General features: G+C 44.3%; 1 protein-coding gene across 1 annotated transcript in view; it reads right to left on the reverse strand.

The window, feature by feature from the left end:
- LOC147701038 (uncharacterized) overlaps window positions 1-19260 on the reverse strand; it is an 86192-nt gene that overhangs the window by 19080 nt on the left and 47852 nt on the right. The window contains exon 4 of the mRNA XM_086929298.1: window positions 9057-9206. Coding sequence (XP_086785424.1) covers window positions 9057-9206 — 150 coding nt within the window. The remainder of the gene's footprint in view (window positions 1-9056; window positions 9207-19260) is intronic.

The following is a 19260-nucleotide window of genomic DNA, read 5'->3' on the forward strand; positions in this document are numbered from 1 at the left end:
AATAGCATTGGCAACATGAATCAAAAAAAGAGTCCAGTGTTATACCTCCTGATGTATTGGCAGAAGTACTGACTCTGTCCCTTGGTATGTTCTTTTTGCCCACTATTCTTTCCCCACTATGCAAGGACCAAAAACAATCTAGAGAGACCATAGCCAGGGCACTATACAACAACTACAGGAGGATCAGCGCGCTTCAAATGATAAAAAAGAGGCCGAACCTCTGTGGTGATCTGATTTCATTACATCATAACTCCATGTCATTAGATTCCAGAATATCTTATGTGTATTCTTGATTCAGGGATTCTACATTTCACAGTTACTTGGGGACTGCTGCAGCTTTGACCAATAAACCTTTATCCTGAAGTATTTATGTCTTCTGGCATTTCCTCCTTCACACATCATTACAATTTTATGGCAAGACCGGAGGCTCCTATTATGCTTTCTTATCTTGCATTTTATTCTATAGCAGCCAACATAAGTGCAAGAAACTACAGTTCCCAGAGGGCCAGGCAACAACTGGGCCATGGGAATGAGAAAAAACGAGACTACAGTAACCAATCAGCAGTCACAACATAGATAAGAGAACACACTGACTGCGCAGCTTCCTCTTTTCTTGCTGCTCGCAGTCAGATAAGTGTTCCCTTATCTATGCTCGCATTTAACTGTTGATATTTGGCTATTGTTATTGGTTTTAACATTTATTATTGTTTGCACTTTTCTGCTACCTCGTTTTGTGCTTCTGCGCCTCTGGGTTCACGTGACTCGCGCGTTCAATTGCTGTCCGGTTTCTGTTTACCGGCTCTTTCCCCCCTCCCCCCTCCCGCCCTTTTCTATTGGTTTCTTCCTGCTCCGCGGTCCTCGCGCTCCTCGCGCAGGCTCTTACCGCTTCTGGAGCTTTCTTCCGGTGCTTCGTTCTGCCGCCTCTGCTCTCTGCCTTCCACAGCGGTTGCTTCTGTGCACGCCGGAGCTCATTCCTAGAGCTGCCTTTCTCCCGGCCTCGTCGCTCCGTGTCCTGGAGGCGACCCGCCCTGGTGCACGCCCCCTTTTTACACCCCTCCCTCTCTTCCTTCAGTATTAACCCTTTCCTACCACATTTCTACTATGGCAAATGAGAGTTCTTCAGAGGAAACTCCCTCTAACATGGACAATGGGTCTCTCAAGCAGGACCTTCACAGATTTATTAATAATTCTGTCGAACAGGCAGTTGAAGTCTCCATGAAAAGAATGTCAAAGAACATGGAGAATTCTATGGTCAGCATGTTGTCCAAGGTTTTGGCCCAATCTGCGGGCGATAGCAGAAAATGTAAGGTGGAACACTCTGCTTCTGTGCAAAAGCCTAAAAAGGCGTCAACATTGGTTAGCGAGTCTTACTCGCCTATGGACGAGGACGAAGTGCCTCCAAGGCCTCCTGCTAAGGAGGGGTTTGTCGGTTCAGAGGGCAAAAGAAAGCAAAAATCCAAGCACACAGAGTCTCCTACTAAGAAATTAGTAATTTCCACCATCTTGGACATGGATGATGATATGCCTGAGGCTGACGATTTGTGCGATATCTTTGATGTCAAAGACCCCCCTCCCCCCAAATACCCAAAAGTGATTCTTTTAACTTTGATCCAGTATATGACTCGGAGGGTCTTCCTATGTTTGACCCGCCCTCCATCCATCATCCCAACTCAACTGAGTGGTTTCCCTCACATCACGTTGGGGAATACATTTCTGCCCGCCTTCGTCTCCCTCTAGAGGCAGCTCTGCATTCCAGATTAAAGTCTGAATGTCCCAAACCTGCCCTCCCTGATAAAATCACCCTTGTCCCTTCCATTGACCAACCGCTTCTTACCTTCTTTTCTAAATTTGGCAAAGACCTTCGACGCGGGGTTGACAAGGCATGGTCCACATGCCAGGACAAGATGCTGGACATTGTTGGTCCCTTGGCCCGTATCTTCGACATGGCAGAGTCTGCCCGTCTTGATGGTACTGATCTTTCAGCCGATGACATCTCCATGTGGGTACAGCGTGCCTTTCGCCTTTTAGGCAATGCCAACGCAGCAATTACCCACGAAAGACGTAAGGGTCTTTTGATCAAGCTGGACCCCAAGCTAGCTAACCTTGCTCCTATGGACCCCGGCTCTAAGGCAAATGGCCTCCTCTTTGGGGAGAATTTGGTTTGCGACATCAGTCGCTTTGTCTCTACCTTTGCCTCTCTTGACAAGGCTCAACAATCCATAAAAAAGACTTTCGCCCCTCGGGTTTTTGGACGGGCCGGACGAGGCAGGGGTCGCTCTTCCGGCCGTCCCTACAATCAAGGCTCCAAAGGTTCTTACGACAACTCCCAAGAATACAAGCCGCAGTTCTATCCACAACGAGGACGTAGTTTCCGCAGCAGAGGGCGCAAAGGTTATCGCAACACCAACTCCAATCAACAAGGTAAGCCTTTCTTCTTTCCCTCCTGTAGGGGGTCGTTTAAAACTGTTTCTTCCAAAGTGGCATTCCATAAGTGTAGACCCGTGGGTCCTCAACACAGTTCAAGGCTATCTTATAGAGTTTTACACTCCTCCTGTCCAGTCCTCTTTCCCTCCTCCTCTAGTGTTTTCTTCACAAATGGCAAACCTCATCTCAACAGAGATAGAATCCTTGTTACAGAAAAATGCCATCAAAATTTTTCCCTACGACTCTACAGGCTTTTTAAGCTCCATTTTTCTAGTCCAAAAGAAAAACAAGAAATTACGCACTGTCATAAACCTAAAATGGTTCAACCACTTTGTGGTGTATCGTCATTTCAAAATGGAGACTATCCTTCATCTGAGGGATACCCTTCGGCCAAACTATTGGATGGTTCGCTTGGATCTCCAAGATGCCTATCTTTCAGTTCCTATCCACCAGTCTCACTGGAAGTTCCTTCAGTTCCAGTGGTCAGGAGTGACCTACTGTTTCACCTCTCTTCCCTTTGGTCTCTCTTCTGCACCATGGTGCTTCACAAAACTTCTGAAGCCGGTGGTCGCTTGCCTGCGCTCTCTTGGGATCAGACTCATAATATACTTAGACGATATTCTAATCCTGAATTTGGACAAACAGGGTCTCCTTGCAGATCTTAAGACCACTCAGTGTCTTCTTTTGGACTTGGGTTTCCTTGTAAATCTTGAGAAGTCTTCTCTGGTCCCCTCTCAGAACATGGAATTTCTGGGCTTCCTTGCGGACTCGGTAGCGGCGTCTTTACGCCTTCCCCTTTCCAAAATTTCCAAAATCATGGCGGAGATTGCCTTTGTGCTCCATCTTTCTGTCATCTCCCTCAGATCTCTGGCCAGGATTGTCGGTCTTCTTTCCTCTTCTATTCAGGCGATATTTCCGGGCCCCCTGCACTATCGAGCCCTCCAACGCCTAAAGATCAGGCACCTTCGTCAAGGTTTAGCTTATTCAGACGTCATCGCTCTAGACCAAGAGTCCCACACAGAACTGCAATGGTGGATAGACCATTTAGATGCGTGGAATGGGCGCACTATCTTCGCCACATCCCCAGATCTTGTTTTAGAATCCGATGCCAGTCTATCGGGTTGGGGCGCCCGCTGTGGTCCAATCTCAACTAGAGGAGCATGGTCAAGAGAGGAGTCCAGACTGCACATAAATTGTTTAGAGATGCTTGCTGGTTCCTTTGCGATCAAAAGTCTTTCCAAAGACAGGATCCGTTATTCCATACTCTTACGCATGGACAATGTTTCTGCGGTTCGCTACATAAATCATCTCGGCGGCACCAAGTCCAAGCCTCTAGCAGATTTAGCGAAAAGTCTATGGGAGTATTGTCTAGCCCATCATCTCTCCTTGACAGCGGAATACCTTCCAGGCGACCTCAATTCTGTAGCAGATTGGCACTCGAGGTTCCTGCGCGACTCCAGCGACTGGAGGCTTTCTCCCTCCGTCTTCCATTCTCTTTCTCTTTTGTAGGGTCCCTTTTCCATCGATCTCTTTGCTTCTCGTCTCAATTCCCATTTGCCCCAGTTTTTCAGCTGGCGTCCAGACCCCCTAGCTCTAGCCACAGATGCCTTCCTCCAGGATTGGTCTCGTCAACTCAATTCCTCCTTTCATTATGAGTCCACCGTCAGGAAACTTCTCTGGTACTGATAGTCCCCTTCTGGCAAGCTCAAATCTGGTTTCCTGTTCTTCTGGAAATGGCGATGGATTTTCCTGTACTTCTGCCGTCCTTCGACGATCTTCTTCTCAACCCTCGAGGCGAGCGTCACAGTCTGATCTTGGACAACTCCCTCACTTTGTCGGCTTGGAAAGTTTCCGGCCTCCCCCTTCTAACGTCCTCATTTCACAAGAGGCTGCTCACTTTATCAGCCAAGCCTGGGCTCCAGGCACTTCCAAAGCCTACAAATCCGCCTGGTCTCTTTGGGCAAGCTGGTGTCTGGAAAGGTCTCTCGATCCCTTTTCAGCCCCTCTAGGTTTTGTTATCAATTTCTTAGCTTCTCAGGCCAGCGCTGGGAAGGCCTATCGCACTGTCAACCTCTACCGCTCTGCCATTTCCCTCAACCACGCCCAAATTGACGGGAAACCTATAGGCGCTCATCCTCTGATTTGTCGCCTCCTCAAAGGTGTTCGATGCTCTAAACCACCGTTGGCTAAGTATACCTCTTTGTGGGATGTTTCTGTTGTACTTCAACTGTTTTTGAATTGGCCCCCTAATTCTGCTTTGTCTCTCAAAATGTTATCGGCCAAACTTACTATGTTACTTTGTTTGGTGTCTATCAAAAGGGTTTCTGATGTTAGAGCTTTGGATGTTTCTTCTTGCCAATTTTCCCCTACAGGTGTGCTGTTCCAGATTCACAGACGCACGAAGACTAATTTAGACTTTGTTTTTTATCCCTATTTTCCCGATCAACCCCAACTTTGTGTGGGACAGTGTTTGAAAATGTATGAACAAAAGACCGCTGATCTCAGAACGCCCTCTTGTTCCCAACTCCTCATTTCCTTTCGTAAACCCCACCTTCCTGTTTCCTCCCCTACCCTTGCCAGGTGGGTTCGCTGAGTTATGTCCCTTGCCGGTATTAATGTCTCTGTTTTCGGAGCACATTCGGCTAGAGGAGCCCTGGCTTCTAAGGCCTTTTGGGCTGGCTCCCGTTTAGAGGACATACTGAGATCAGCAGATTGGTCCAATGACAGTATTTTCCGCATGTTTTACTGTAAGCCTATTCATTCTGTTGCTTCTGATGTTATTGATTTGCTTTAAACAAGCATAATAGGAGCCTCCGGTCTTGCCATAAAATGTAGATTTTCCTAGTTTTCATGACGGAAAGTCTTAATTTTATTAAAGACACGGAGGCGAGTATCATCCCGCCGCTACACTATTAACATGTGTTCTCCCTCCCAACAGCGAATCCGGCCTTACCGCCTGCCTCTTCATAGAAGATCTACTCTCCAGCGACTCCGTTCATCTCCTGCTTGGATTTCCCCTCCGGTCCTTCCAGCTCCTTCTACGGGTCCTTTCGTTGGACTTTGGCTCTGGATTCCAGTGATTAAGGATCTCTGCTCCTGGACTTTGGCGTTCTTTCTGGTTATGACTATTTTTCCTTTATTTTCAATTGTTATCTGACTGGCTCTCAGCGAAAAGAGGAAGCTGCGCAGTCGGTGTGTTCTCTTATCTATGTTGTGACTGCTAATTGGTTACTGTACTCTCGTTTTTTCTCATTCCCATGGCCCAGTTGTTGCCTGGCTCTCTGGGAACTGTAGTTTCTTGCACTTATCTTGGCTGCTATAGAATAAAATGCAAGATAAGAAAGCATAATACTCGCCTCCGTGTCTTTAATAAAATTAAGACTTTCCGTCATAATAACTAGGAAAATCTACATTTGGCAAAGCTTTGGTCACAGCAAAGAATCCACGCATCAAAGAATGATTTCTAACCAACAAGGATTGATTGTCATGGAAAAAATAACTTTTACTGAACAAAAACAGAAACTAGTTTATTTCAACTGCAGTGAAACAGGCCTGTATACTTTTATTCAGATGCGTAATTCGAGCGCAGAATAATTAACTCTCATCCTGATTTTCTGGATTAATTTACAAAAGACTGTGCTGAATTGCGTGTCATGAAATGCTAGTTTAAGCTTTGAATATATTTAATATAATGAAGATACCTTGCTGTGTAGTTGAATATTTTTAAATCTGAAATTTGTAACCATATGGCATTTTTAATAAAGAGAAACCTGTTTTTAAAATACGCATATTCTTTTGTGTGCAAGTATAATAGCCTCGAAACCTACCAACGGAACATCGAGTGAAAAGAATTTAAAACGACAGGCTGTGATTAATTTTGAAAGGATGCACATTAGTTGGAGATGATTTGGTGTAATTGACTTAACATGGCAAACAGTTGACATCTCAATCTCAAAAGTAAATATATAGCGTGAGGAGCTTACATGGAGTTACATCATAACTCCATGTCATTAGATTTCAGAATGTCTTATGTGTATTCTTGGTTCAGGGATTCTACATTTCACAGTAACTTGGGGACTGCTGCGGCTGTGACCAATAAACCTTTATCCTGAAGTATTTATGTCTTCTGGCATTTCCTCCTTCACACATCATTACAGCCTATTATAGCGCTAGGAGATTCACAGGAAACTTGGAGTAGCCCATCGCCTTCTTGGCTCCCAGGTCCCCACCTTGCACTGGAAATGTCAGAGGGAAATAGTCCCAACGCAATTCGATACAGAGACAAAAAGTTTAGTAGTTATGTCCAACCCCCACAAGCCCGTATCTACATAGTAGTGGAAACTTTCAATGGAATTATAGCTAAGGATTTTCTGGTGGGGGGATAGGATGAGCAGCATAATCTGGAGGCAGCAGCAAACCCCCCTCTCCAGTAGCTGCCTTAAAATATATAATTCCCTGATAAGCTACAGGGATTCAATAGAGGGACAAGCGTTCCTGTGCTCATGCGCACAATAGCACTCAAACAAGGGTCCTTACCTGAGGCCTTTCTGACAATTAAACAATGAAGGGGGCCACAAAACACACAAGACACTGTAGTCACAATACCTGCATGAGTTCCAGATGGTCCAGCGGGGTCAGGCAGGTAGAGGAGCCAAGTTTAGTAAAGCAAGAGGTTGGCCCAGCCCAACCTTCTCTGGGCTCTGACAGTCGTGGAGTGGCCCAGCCTTGGCCCGGGATTTGCCCAGGTACAACCCACACATGTCCTGCACCCCAGGCTCAGGCACAACACTTTGTAGCACTAAGGATCGGGCAGCCTAGCCTAGCCTTGCCCCTCTCTGAGCGTTAGTGCTCTGACAGCTCAGGTCCCTTCAATGAATGCAGAGATGTTCAATATGTCAGGGGGCATTGTACACCCACAAACAGCAGCAGTAGTCCTCATCTACTATTATCACTATACCTAGGGAAATACAGTTTCCTTCTAATACAACAGCATTTACCACTACCACAATTTTATCACCACCAAAGCCATGCATAAAATCCTAAATCTGTGAAAAGTGCATTGTAGTTCCACTTCTGCAGAGAGATTCTCCTCTGCACACAGATCCCCCTTCTGTACTGTCCAGGTTGTAATTAACTCATTCATTATCAGGAATTTGTGCTACGCTTTAGTACGTTAGTGGCCCTTCTATATCACTTACTCACCACTAGAGCACTATGCCCTCTGCCCTGAACACCCCAGGCAGGATTCAGAAAGATTGAAGTATACGAAGTGCGACGAGTGTAATCACATCAACATCTTTGTGAATCAGGCACCTCTACCTTCATACTATTGCCAAGTTGACTGGCTCTTCATAAAGGACCGGGCCCTCAAAGCCATTTAAGGTAATCCCAAAATTGCCTTTCTGATACCAAATATATCTCTTCCTGCAACTTAATATCAGCTAATCCTTACTTCCTAACCGGGGCTAGCCTCTCCCATGCGCCTCTGAGTGTGGTACTTCTGGGACCAAAACACTGGAACCTACTTCCACTGGCTACCAAGGCCAGCCAAACAGGATAGGAGTTCAAATGTCACGTGCTTAGCTGTTTATTCAGTCAGGGCTTTAAATATGCTGGGTCCCTCCTGCTCTCAGACCCAACAGTATTTTAGAACAGACATTGAAATGGGTCCCTATCAGGGCCTATATTCATGCAGTTGACTTTCCTAGAATTTCCGAGCAATAAATGTAATAAAGGTTTCGGGAGTTCATGTAGGCAATTCTGCTCTGGTTTATATTTCACATCTTGTCCTGAATCCTACACTCCATTAGAGTGTTAGCTATTTCCGGGATATCGCCTTTTGTGTATATTTTTGTAGCATATTACTCTTGGAAGGTCCATGCTTTGGACTAAGCCATCTTCAGGTGCTTATAACAGCTGGGACTGAGAGCTCTGGGCTTGATAATAAAGTTTCTCACAAGCCTGTCAATGGGATGCTCAGAATACATGGTCAACAAATTTGTGGCTTTTCTTCACACAAACAACCATTGTTAAAGCCAATAGTCTTGTCTAGTTTTAGGTGTACTTATGTTGTTGTGTTATAATATGGGATACAATACCAGAACGCTCTGAGAGAAACGAAAACATTGGTCATGTGGCACACACACACAGAAAATGCTTGTGTTTTAGTCACGGCTATAACTGCAAAGGCCAAGCCCTTTTCAGAGAAATCCCCCCACCTTTTATTTGAGCTCTGAATGCAGTTCTTCCTAAGAGTAAAGCTATGTTATTTGTGCCTATGTACCTTAAGTGAAGAAGTCATTTACCCGCTACACTGACCTGTTAACATGTTTCAGGTTCTTCGGTAATCACATATCTATGACCCTTTTGTTTTCTGTTCCACTCCACCCGTGGCCACAGCCGTGGCCAGTGCAAGTAAGAGTGGTGGGGGGGGTGGGGCCAGGTGAAGGTGCGCATTTTGACAGACGATGACGAAGAAAAAATAACTAAATCATTATTTTATTTTTGCATTCTTGTCTAGTGCTCTTAGCCACAGTGTATCAGTGCCCTGTTCAATTATACAACATGATGCACAGCTTTAAGTAACCATAATAAATAACTGATAACGATGATGCATCATCCATGAGGGTTACCTGGTCTGGAGCCTGATCTAGTGAAGGTGGCACACTGGTCTTCCTTGCCTACACAGAGCATGTCCCCCGTAGGTGTGCATCCATCAGAGGACTTATTCGTGAAGCAAGCTGGACATTTGTGTCCGTTTACCGTCCCTTTCACATGCTGCACTAAAGGAAAAAGAAAAATACATCTGTTTCTACTACATTTGAGGAATAAACAATGTCACGAAGCTGATGATGTCTGATCAAATGCCAAAATGATATGAGGACCGGTCCTTGCAGGACCACATCACTCACGGTAAGACTGCCTCAGTTAGCTTCCTCCCCGAGGTAGCTACTAACTTCTCAAATCTCCCATAGAGTGGGAAGCCCAGTGTGCACTCCTGAACAAACATGCAGTGCCCATACAGAGGTTAAGCAAGTCCATATGTACATGGTGAAATGAAGCACCAAAGGTCCTGCCAGTCTCACCTGCAATGCCAGCTGTCCCAGTATCTTTATAAATGAATGGATTAACTCTGACCACAACACTGTGGTCTGTGGACTCCACAGAATAAACGTTGATGCTAACCCTATAGACTTGATATAATGTGAACTACAGGTGTGTTAAATAGTAAATTAAAAACAATATATAGAGAACTCTGAGAGGTCCCAACACCTTCTCAATTTGAGACAGAGCACTCATATAGTGTCCATGTACTTGGTTGCTATAACATTGGTGTCCCAATGGGCTATGCTGAAGTTGAACCAGGGATCTTTGGGACTTGCTACAAGTGATGCAATAATACATTACTACAATATTCTTTTGATATTTCCGACTCTGTTCAAATGGCTCTGGCCTGAGAAGACTAGTCTGCTGGTTGAAGCTTCAGCTACTCAGTTTTTAGACATAACATTGGGAGCCCAATTTCAACTTACCGGCTGCTGTTCCCGGGATCGTTTCCTTCCTGCTACTGACCTGCCAGGATATCTGCCTTGGTCTTTGCCGCGAAGCCGTGTACCAGCAGGCTGGAGTGAGGTGCTTGAGAACCGCCATTGTTGCCCACATGACCGCTTGCCCAAAGACTACAACCCCACAGCATTCTGTGCGGTGCGCACACCGCGCACCACACCGTGAGCGCCAGGAGGCGATTAAAATTAAAATTTGAACTTACCGGCTGCTGTTCCCGGGATTTTTTCCTTCCTGCTACCGACCTGGCAAGATATCTGCCCTGGTCTTTGCTGCGGTGGCGGGTACCAGCAGGCTGGCGTGAGGCACTTGAGAACCGCCATTGATGCCCGCCCGCTTACCCAAAGACTAATGCCCCCAGCAATCAGTGCAGCGCGCACCGCACCATGAGCGCTAGGAGGGGCACAAAAGGGGGCTAGGGCTCCCACGGAAGCCCGATTTGAATATACCGGCTGCTGTTCCCGGGATGGTTTCCTTCCTGCTACTGACCTACCAGGATATCTGCCCTGGTCTTTGCCGCAGTGCCAAGTACCAGCAGGCTGATGTGAGGAGCTTGAGAACCACCATTGTTGCCCGCCCGCTTGCCCAAAGTCTACATCTCCCAGCATTCTGTGCAGCGTGCACACCGCACTGTGAGGTGCACAAAAGGGGGCTAGGGCTCCCGCAGTGCGGGACGTGCGCAGGCGTGCCCGGGCCAATGGCGGGCCCGTCTGCGCCCGTCCGAGCCAGGCAGAGGCTGGGCTGGGCCACCCTCCTTTCTTCTGTCCTAAAGTGGATGATTGTGCAGGTACTTTTTTATGTAGGAACTCTTTAAGGACCATCCATGAGTCACCTATCAAGTGAAAGAGTAAATTAGTTCATGCACACTCCAGTATTTTGGTCATATTAATCTTGGGAAAAGATGTTTTGTTTTTATACCTAGGGAGCTTTCTTTTTCTATCATCTTCATGTTTTGTCATGCATATATTCTAACAGTGTATTAGATACTTTACTTGTTGATCACTAATTTGCATTAGTCCAGAGTGTAGATTCTGTGCTTTTTTATTGTCTAAAGAATTTTCAGTTACAAAATGAGTAGGCGGAAAGCTACTGTGGAGAAAGGAGTAGTTGGAACTTTAGATGCCTTTTTAACCAAGCCTGAATCTGTCCTTAACAACGAAATTTTGTTAAGAGAGCGTAGGTTATCTTTGGAGCCCCCTACCTTACACAGCAGGCTTTCCCTCACCCCTGCTATTTCTGATGTCTTGTTTGTCCCGAATCAGGAGATGCCACTAGAACAGCGTAGTCAATCACCAATCGCTGATATAACACCGTTGAACGTTACATCCCCTCTATAATTTTAGAGAAGGAATCAAGACCAGTTCAACAAAAATCTAGAACAAGAGCACAAAAAGAAAAAGCAAAGCCCACCCGCCCTACCAAACCCCCAGTTGTAATTAAGAAAAACCGGGGCACTAGGCAGACAAAGAAATCCGTGAAGGGTAGTCCGGGGAGGAGTAGGGTAGATGCTCCCTCTTTGGGCGATGTTAACGATGTAAATTCAACTGCTCAGAATCATGCTAGGACAGGGATACCATCTGCGGTTTGTCTAGAGGGGGACTACTGGGGGAGATTAGAAACCATGTTAACTACCCTAATTGAACCTATATTTAAAAAAATAGGTCTGATCGAAGATAGGCTGTCTAACTTAGAAACGCTGGTGGCAAATATTTCCCAGGATAGTGCAACAGCAAACCTAGCGAAGACCAATACTAAAGTTACCACTGAAAGAGCTATAGCAGGGTTGGACAGAGATGGGGGAGCCAGTGCTGTGAGTTTAATATCTACAAGCAGGTCACCAAAAAAGAGACGTTTAGGTAGTCACAAGCCAGTAAATACCAACACCTTAGACACTAGACAGGCCACATCTATCAGAACAGGACCTCCTACGCGGCAGAGTCCTGAAGTGAAGTCTCTCCAGTCAACCCTATGAAAATGAAGATGGCTCATAGCAAGAAACCGGTCCTGGGATGCTTGATTCTGGTCCAGGGAAGACATGGCTTGGCAGTTCGGGCTTGACTGTTCCATTGAGGCACAGGATCAAGACTGATTTGCATATGGCCATGTCAGAACTGGGGTGGTTTGGTGAGCAAAATAACAATGGATTAAACCCAGATCTGTGACTGGGGGTGAATGTTTTGCCATTGCGCAGCATTCCGTCAATCATCTTGTGTATTTTTCTTACTAATTATACACCCAGGAATTCAACGGTACAAAAGGGGGTTACCAGTTGGGGACTAGTTAACTTTTATAACTCTGTTTCTCCCTCATATGAGTCCAGTAACGTAACCACCCTTAGCGAAACCATAATCCAATTCCTGAGCCAAAGCTTACCTAGCCTTGTGGTTGCCTGTGATTTTAACATATATCCTCGTGGTGAGCCGCTAATGTCTTGTATATCTGAAATGGGCTGTCCTCGCATGCACGGTTTCCACTTTGAACACACGGTTGAAGGGGAGTTATTAAACACTCTGATTAATAATTTAGATCTGATGGCAACAATAGTTTTAATGGGCCATTGCATCAATTTTACCGTACCTACGTTTATGGGACACTGAAAGGTATCATTTATTAATTATGTCTTAATTTCATTTTCCCTATAATCTTTAGTGAGTTCTTTCAAAATCCCAGAGAGTGAATTCAATGATCACAATCCTATAACACTCCATGTGACCAGCCCCCTTGCTGAACAAATAAGTGTTGCACCCAAACTGGGCTCACTGCATCCAACTGATGGAATGCACAGATTGAAATGGTCGCAGGTGACCCCAGAAATAATCTTTGATAGAATTAAAACTGTAAGTGCTGACGAATTATCTCTTGCACAATGGAACGGTCCTCGCCAAAGGGGGTTTTGGATGCCTTTGAATCCATTTTAGAAAAGGTTGCAGGGCTGTTTTCTGCCCCAGCTAAGGGTCAAACCTTGTCCGGCTCCAGATGGTTTGATACCCACTGTTCCAAAGTAGCTAGGAGGCTTAGGGAAGCTTTGGCACTTAAACCAAGAGTGCAGGCTGATGTCTCCACTTTCTGTAGGGAATATAAGTTGGCCCTTGCTGTACAAAGGGGATCACTGAAGGACGAAGCATGGAGGGAGTTGTTGGATCCTGGCACTCTTAGAAACAGCTCAAACTTCTGGAATGTGTTAAATAAGCCGCTGTTTGACCAGGAAGTGGGGGTGGGCCTTGACTGTCACATAACAGAGGAGGAGTGGGAATAACACTTTGCACGTATGTTTGATTGTCCGCCTATGCAAAATCAAGGAACTCCTTATGGTACTCAGAAGGCAGCATTAAGATTTGAGAGGGTGAGATCCTGGAAGGTATAACAGGCTTAACTACTGAAAAAGCACCTGGCCCTGACGGGATCCCCCCCAGATCTTTTTAAGTCAGACCCCTCCTTCTGGGCCCTGATACTATAGTTCGTTTTTAACGCGGTGGCACAGTACGGATGCCCTCAGTCTTGGGCAACCTCCACCATAGTTCCTGTTTTTAAAAAATGTAATAGAGGCAGTCCCAACTGCTATAGAACCATTTCTCTTATAGATTCAGTGGTAAAAGTGGTGGGTAGGGTCCTCCTTCAAAGATTATCATCCTGGGCAGAGGACAATAGAATACTGTTGGAAGCTCAGTACGGGTTCAGACAGGGATGGTCTACAGTTGCCCAATGTCATAATCTTTTTTTGATACTGAGCAAATATACCGTCTCTCGCCCTGGGACCATTCACCTTGCCTTCAGGGATCTGTCATTGGCTTTTGATTTCGTCAAAAGGACTAAGCTCTGGCAGTCCATGAGGGCAATGGGCGTGGAGACCAGTATTTTACATTTTTTAGAGCACTTACACAAGTCAACAAAAGTCAATGTTGGGTTCTCACAAGACCTGTGAGTAACAAGGGATTTTAACATTAAGAAGGGAGTCTGACAAGGTTGTATATTGGCTCCCATATTATTTAATATGTATATTAATGAATTGGATAGTGCCTTACATAACCCTGGGCGCAAGACCACGCACTTCGCGTAACCCCACTACCCATTTACTGATTCTGTAAATCTAGATGTAGTAAATAAAGGCACTTACCTGGTCCGTGGCGTCCCAGGCCTTCCACTTCTCTTTCGCGCCGCCGTCTTCGATCCCAATGCGCATACGCGGCCGCCCATGCATGCGCATTTCTCGCGAGAAATGCGCATGCGCGGGGGCCGCGCATGCGCATTGGGATGGAAGACGCGGCAGCGCGAAAGAGAAGAGGGAGCCCCGGGACGCCGCGGACCAGGTAAGTGCCTTTAATTAACTTTTGTAGTATATTTAGCTTTAATTAGGTATTTAGGAGAGGGCGGGAGGGATGTGGGCGGAGCTTAGTGGGGCTACGCGAAGTGCGTGGGTGGGCGTAGTTTCATGCCCCCTTTGCGTAGCTTTGCATAGCTTTGTGTAGCTTCGCGTAGTCCCACTATGCATACTACGCCCACCCTTAGTCTTACAGGCATCTGGGGCTGACAGTCCTAGGGTAGGAAGGCAAGGGTCCCCGTCCAGTCCAGGACAGAAAGGGGTTTACAATCACTTTTAACCGCCTTTTCTGGCTTCATGTCAGATAGGGATCTGGCAATGAATACCACCAAATCTTACGTTATGCAAGTAGGGCAGCCAGTAAAGAAGAAGTTTCAATTCAGAGTGGGAGATTCCAAAATTCCCCACACTAACGTGTTTTCATATCTAGAGGTTCTCTTCGATAATAAGCTCAACTGGGGTCCACTATTATGGAAAAAATGGTGATGTTCAGAGGGTGAATGCAGCGATTTTTAATTTTGCTTCCAAATTAGGGAAGAAACCCACGGGAGCTATGCTGCAAGTGTACCAGGCTTAAAGCCTGGCTATTGCTTCATATGGCAGGGACATTTGTGGATACAACGTGGGAGAATCCCTCCAAATACAGAAAATGACTTCCTGAAATGGCTTTTGTGTGTTCCACGTGGTATGTCTAATTTAGCGATCCATGAGGAATCTGGTGTCCCGTATGTAAATGATATCACAAGAAATAGGGCAACCCAATAGTCCCCAAGGAATTGGGTAACGTTAGTTAAATAGAAAAAAGCTCCTTGAGGAATTATTTCACATTCATCAATTAATTTCTGTTATGTCTTATATAAGTACATTAATTAGAAAAAGAACATAAGAAACGTGATATCTCAAGACAATTTTATGTATTATTTGTTGAATCAACATTTTTTTTTCAAAATTATAGAAAGATACAAATGCTAGGCAACAAAACAACACCACAATATTCAATATATTCTCACAGTGGCGTAATATTCAGTTGATACAACATGTATTAAAAAAATATATACATAGAGTGCTCCTATGACATCAGTCAACTAATCCATCAACTTTTCATACAAATCCTTTCTTTGATGAATATAAACCAAGCGGTATAAAGGCGTCGACGTTTCGGTCTTTAACGTATAATTTTCACCAAGACCATCCTCAGGACTATATGTTGCACAAGATATCTAAAAATATATACAATATATACAAATTAAGTACATAGGATCCACTTACTTATGTCCAATATACTTGATTGTCTGCCTACATTAAACTACCATCACCACACCCGGTGTGACCAAATGGAAAACTATACATAATTATATACACAACTATCTACACCATATCAAGCCCATCTGGGCATTGAATACTCACTGCACTGGTCTAATCCACTTCAATTCTCAGTCAATCACGGCTTCACACGGAAGACCACAAAATACTCCTATGTGAAGATAGAGTTAGGTCCAGTCACTAAGTACACTCGTAATGTTTAAAGACATATCCACTAGTTACCGGGAGCATGGCTTACCTCTACACCTATTCCCAGAGAGTAATAGTGTAAACGGGCTTGGCTCCGAAATTCGGTAGTATCGCATACCACATAAACTGCAAAAAATGAAAATGAAATTGAAAACCGGGGTGTTCTAAGTAGGACAGACGTAAACTCCTCTATATTGGGACCTTAGAATACCTCCACCACACATAGTATACAACAAACAACAGTTCGCAATAATTTGGAAAGATTACGTAAAAAGTTGATCAGAACAGAGCTACATGCTAAATTCCTTACTGATTGCTTGAATAACATTATCATCCCTATCGGTTTACAAGTACCAAATATTCCAGCTATATTTGTGGACGATGAAGACTTTAAGTTAGGGTTCAGTTTTGTATCCAATAAATGTTCACATAGTTGGATGGTGTTAAGAATAGAAACAGCTTTGAAACATGTTGACAAACTAAAACAAGAAATAGCAGAGTTGGAGAAACAAATCAGAGAAGACCAAACTGTCACTGATGCAGAGGAATTTCTTAAGAAATTAGAAACACAGATAGCAGATTTCCTTTAAAATAATTTACTAAAGAAGACCGAAAAATTGCAGAAGGATTTAAAGTATTATTCGAAAGAACGCACCTATCCTTATCTGAAAAAAGATTTTTTCCAACAAGGTCAAGGACAAACACATTGGGCCCCAATACACATCACTTTTTCTGACACAGCATCGTCAAGTTCTGACGAAGGTACAAGTCGAGGAATCAACCCTAACCAGGGGTTTGGGAGGGGTCAAGGTCGTGATCCTTCTTTTTTTAGTGAGAGGCCAAACACCTTCCCGGGGACGGACTCGGACAGCCCGGAGGGGTTGGTACAGGAACCAATACACCCCAGGATTCCATCAAACGAGAAACAACTATTACGAATGGTAGAAGAAATGGGAACACTACCAGGGCATGCGTTTGACAATCCCTCATTGGATGTAGTCCCTATTTTTAATCTGTCAAATCATGAGTTGAGTAGACAGGAGATGGAACTCCTCAGCTATGGACTATCTTATGTCCCTACGAGTAGAAATGACCACTTCACTACTCAAGTAGAAATTCACAGATTCTTTAGGACGTTGCGTCTCAAACACTTTTTCAGTAAGACCCCCATTCAAAGTGGCCCCTATAATGTTACTGGCCTTCGGTGTCCCTCCACATTCTTTCCTGCTAATAACTTGATGCCAGAAGAATTACTTACCTTTGAGAATGTGGTTTTGGTAGAGTTAGACCAACTATTCAAAGAAAAAAGGAAGTACATTAAATATAATTTCTCCAGAGAACAACATGACATACTGGATGCATTAGCCAAACGAGATGATATTTGTATAAAATCCAACGATAAAGGGGGAAGCATAATAGTGCAGGATAAAACAGACTATGATAAGGAGGCACTACAACAAATATGCAATAATCTGTACTACACCAAACTCAGAGGTGACCCTACGGAAATCATTAGAAAAGATATAGTGACTACCACTAAAGAGGGTCTTGATGGGATGTGGCTAAGTCAAAAAGAGTATGAGTATTTAAACAAAAAAGACTTTACGATTCCAGCATTTTACATACTCCCCAAGATCCATAAAAACGAGCAGCCCTCCCCCGGAAGACCTATTGTGGCGGGGTGTGGGTCTATACTGCAACCCTTGGCGGAGTATGTGGACTTTTTCATAAAACCTTTTGTAGCACTCACTAAATCCTACACTAAAGATAGCATTAGTTTTATAAATGCATTGGAGGGAGTATCATTTGACCCTAATAACAGCATCTTAGTTACTATGGATATTGAGAGTTTATACTCTAACATCCCCCAAAATGAACCACTAAAAATCCTAGAGAAAGTCCTACAGACTCAGACTCGTCCCATGCAAGTACCTGTGGACTTTGTGATTAAGTGCGCAAAGATAGCCCTCGAGCGTAACTATTTTCTATCTAATGACGATTTTTATGGCCAGCGAAAAGGGGTGGCTATGGGGGCGATTTTTGCCCCAGATATAGCCAATTTGTATGTTGCAGACTTTGAGGATAAAGTGATCTTCAATAACAACCCATTTGGATCACATATCAAAAGGTACCTTAGGTACATAGATGATGTCTGTCTAATATGGGAAGGTCCAGTGGATCATCTTCTATCATTCCACACATGGCTAAATGAACAAGATAACAACTTACGTTTCACCATCGAATACAATAACCAGTCCATAAATTTTCTCGACCTTAACATCAGAAACGACAATGGTTCCCTAATAGTAGACCTTTACACGAAACCTACTTCACGTAACACTTTATTGAAATATTCAAGCCACCACCCTAGAAATCTACGGGATAACCTCCCTTTTGGTCAATTTTTAAGAATCAAACGCAATTGTACCAAAAGGGAGGATTATTTCAGAGAGGCGAAAATTCTCCAATTGAAACTGAGTGCCAGACAATACCCCTACAGGTTGGTTAAACGGGCACTCAAACGTGCTTGGTATTACGACCGTACAGCACTCTTGGATGAAAACAAAAAGAAGGATAAGGCTGATAATACCATTGCATGTGTGACTACTTTTGGTACAGAGTCCAACCAGATTAAGAAAATTATATCAAAAAATTGGCACCTGATACAAAAAGTTGAACCACAGTTAAACATCCCTAGGTTTGCTTTCAAAAGAGCGAGAAACCTTCACGACCATCTGGTAAAAACCTATAAGGAACCCAGTACCAATACCCTACCTAACCTATGGGGGTTGGCACCTATTGTAGGTCACTACCCATGTGGACAATGTGCTGCATGTGATACCACCACAGTAATCAAATCTTGTACACTAAACAATAAGCAGATTATTTTTAAACATCATTCAAATTGCCTGACGAGGAATGTCATTTATTGTATTCAATGCCCATGCGGTTTGATGTACATTGAGAAAACTACACAAGAGGTGAAAAAAAGAATAGCCCAACATCAGTCACGCATTAGGTGCAAGGTACTAACAGCACCACTAGTGGAACACTTTATTCAGAAGTCACACGGTCCTAAAGACATGAAATGGTTTGTAATTGAGGTCGTGAAAGGCTCAAAAAGAAGAACCAATGTAGATCGTCTGCTTACATTAAAAGAAAATAAATGGATTTGGACAGGGAGGACAGTAGAATACGGGTTAAACCAATGTGTGGAATGGCACAATTTGGCAACCTTGTAATATATATTTTGATACTGTGATAGTCATGACTTATGTAACCCCTACTGATAGAGACTGTATTATATCTGGCCATAGAATCTGTACCTTATTAGGTATTCTCTGACTGACCCCATTATAATGACCTTTCCTGGCGACTGAGGTATGACACTTGGCTGAGATATATAAGTGTCGGTATTCCTTGACTGGTCCCTTTATGAGAGG

Source organism: Lissotriton vulgaris, chromosome 7, assembly GCF_964263255.1.
Source record: "Lissotriton vulgaris chromosome 7, aLisVul1.2, whole genome shotgun sequence".
Classification (NCBI taxonomy): domain Eukaryota; kingdom Metazoa; phylum Chordata; class Amphibia; order Caudata; family Salamandridae; genus Lissotriton; species Lissotriton vulgaris.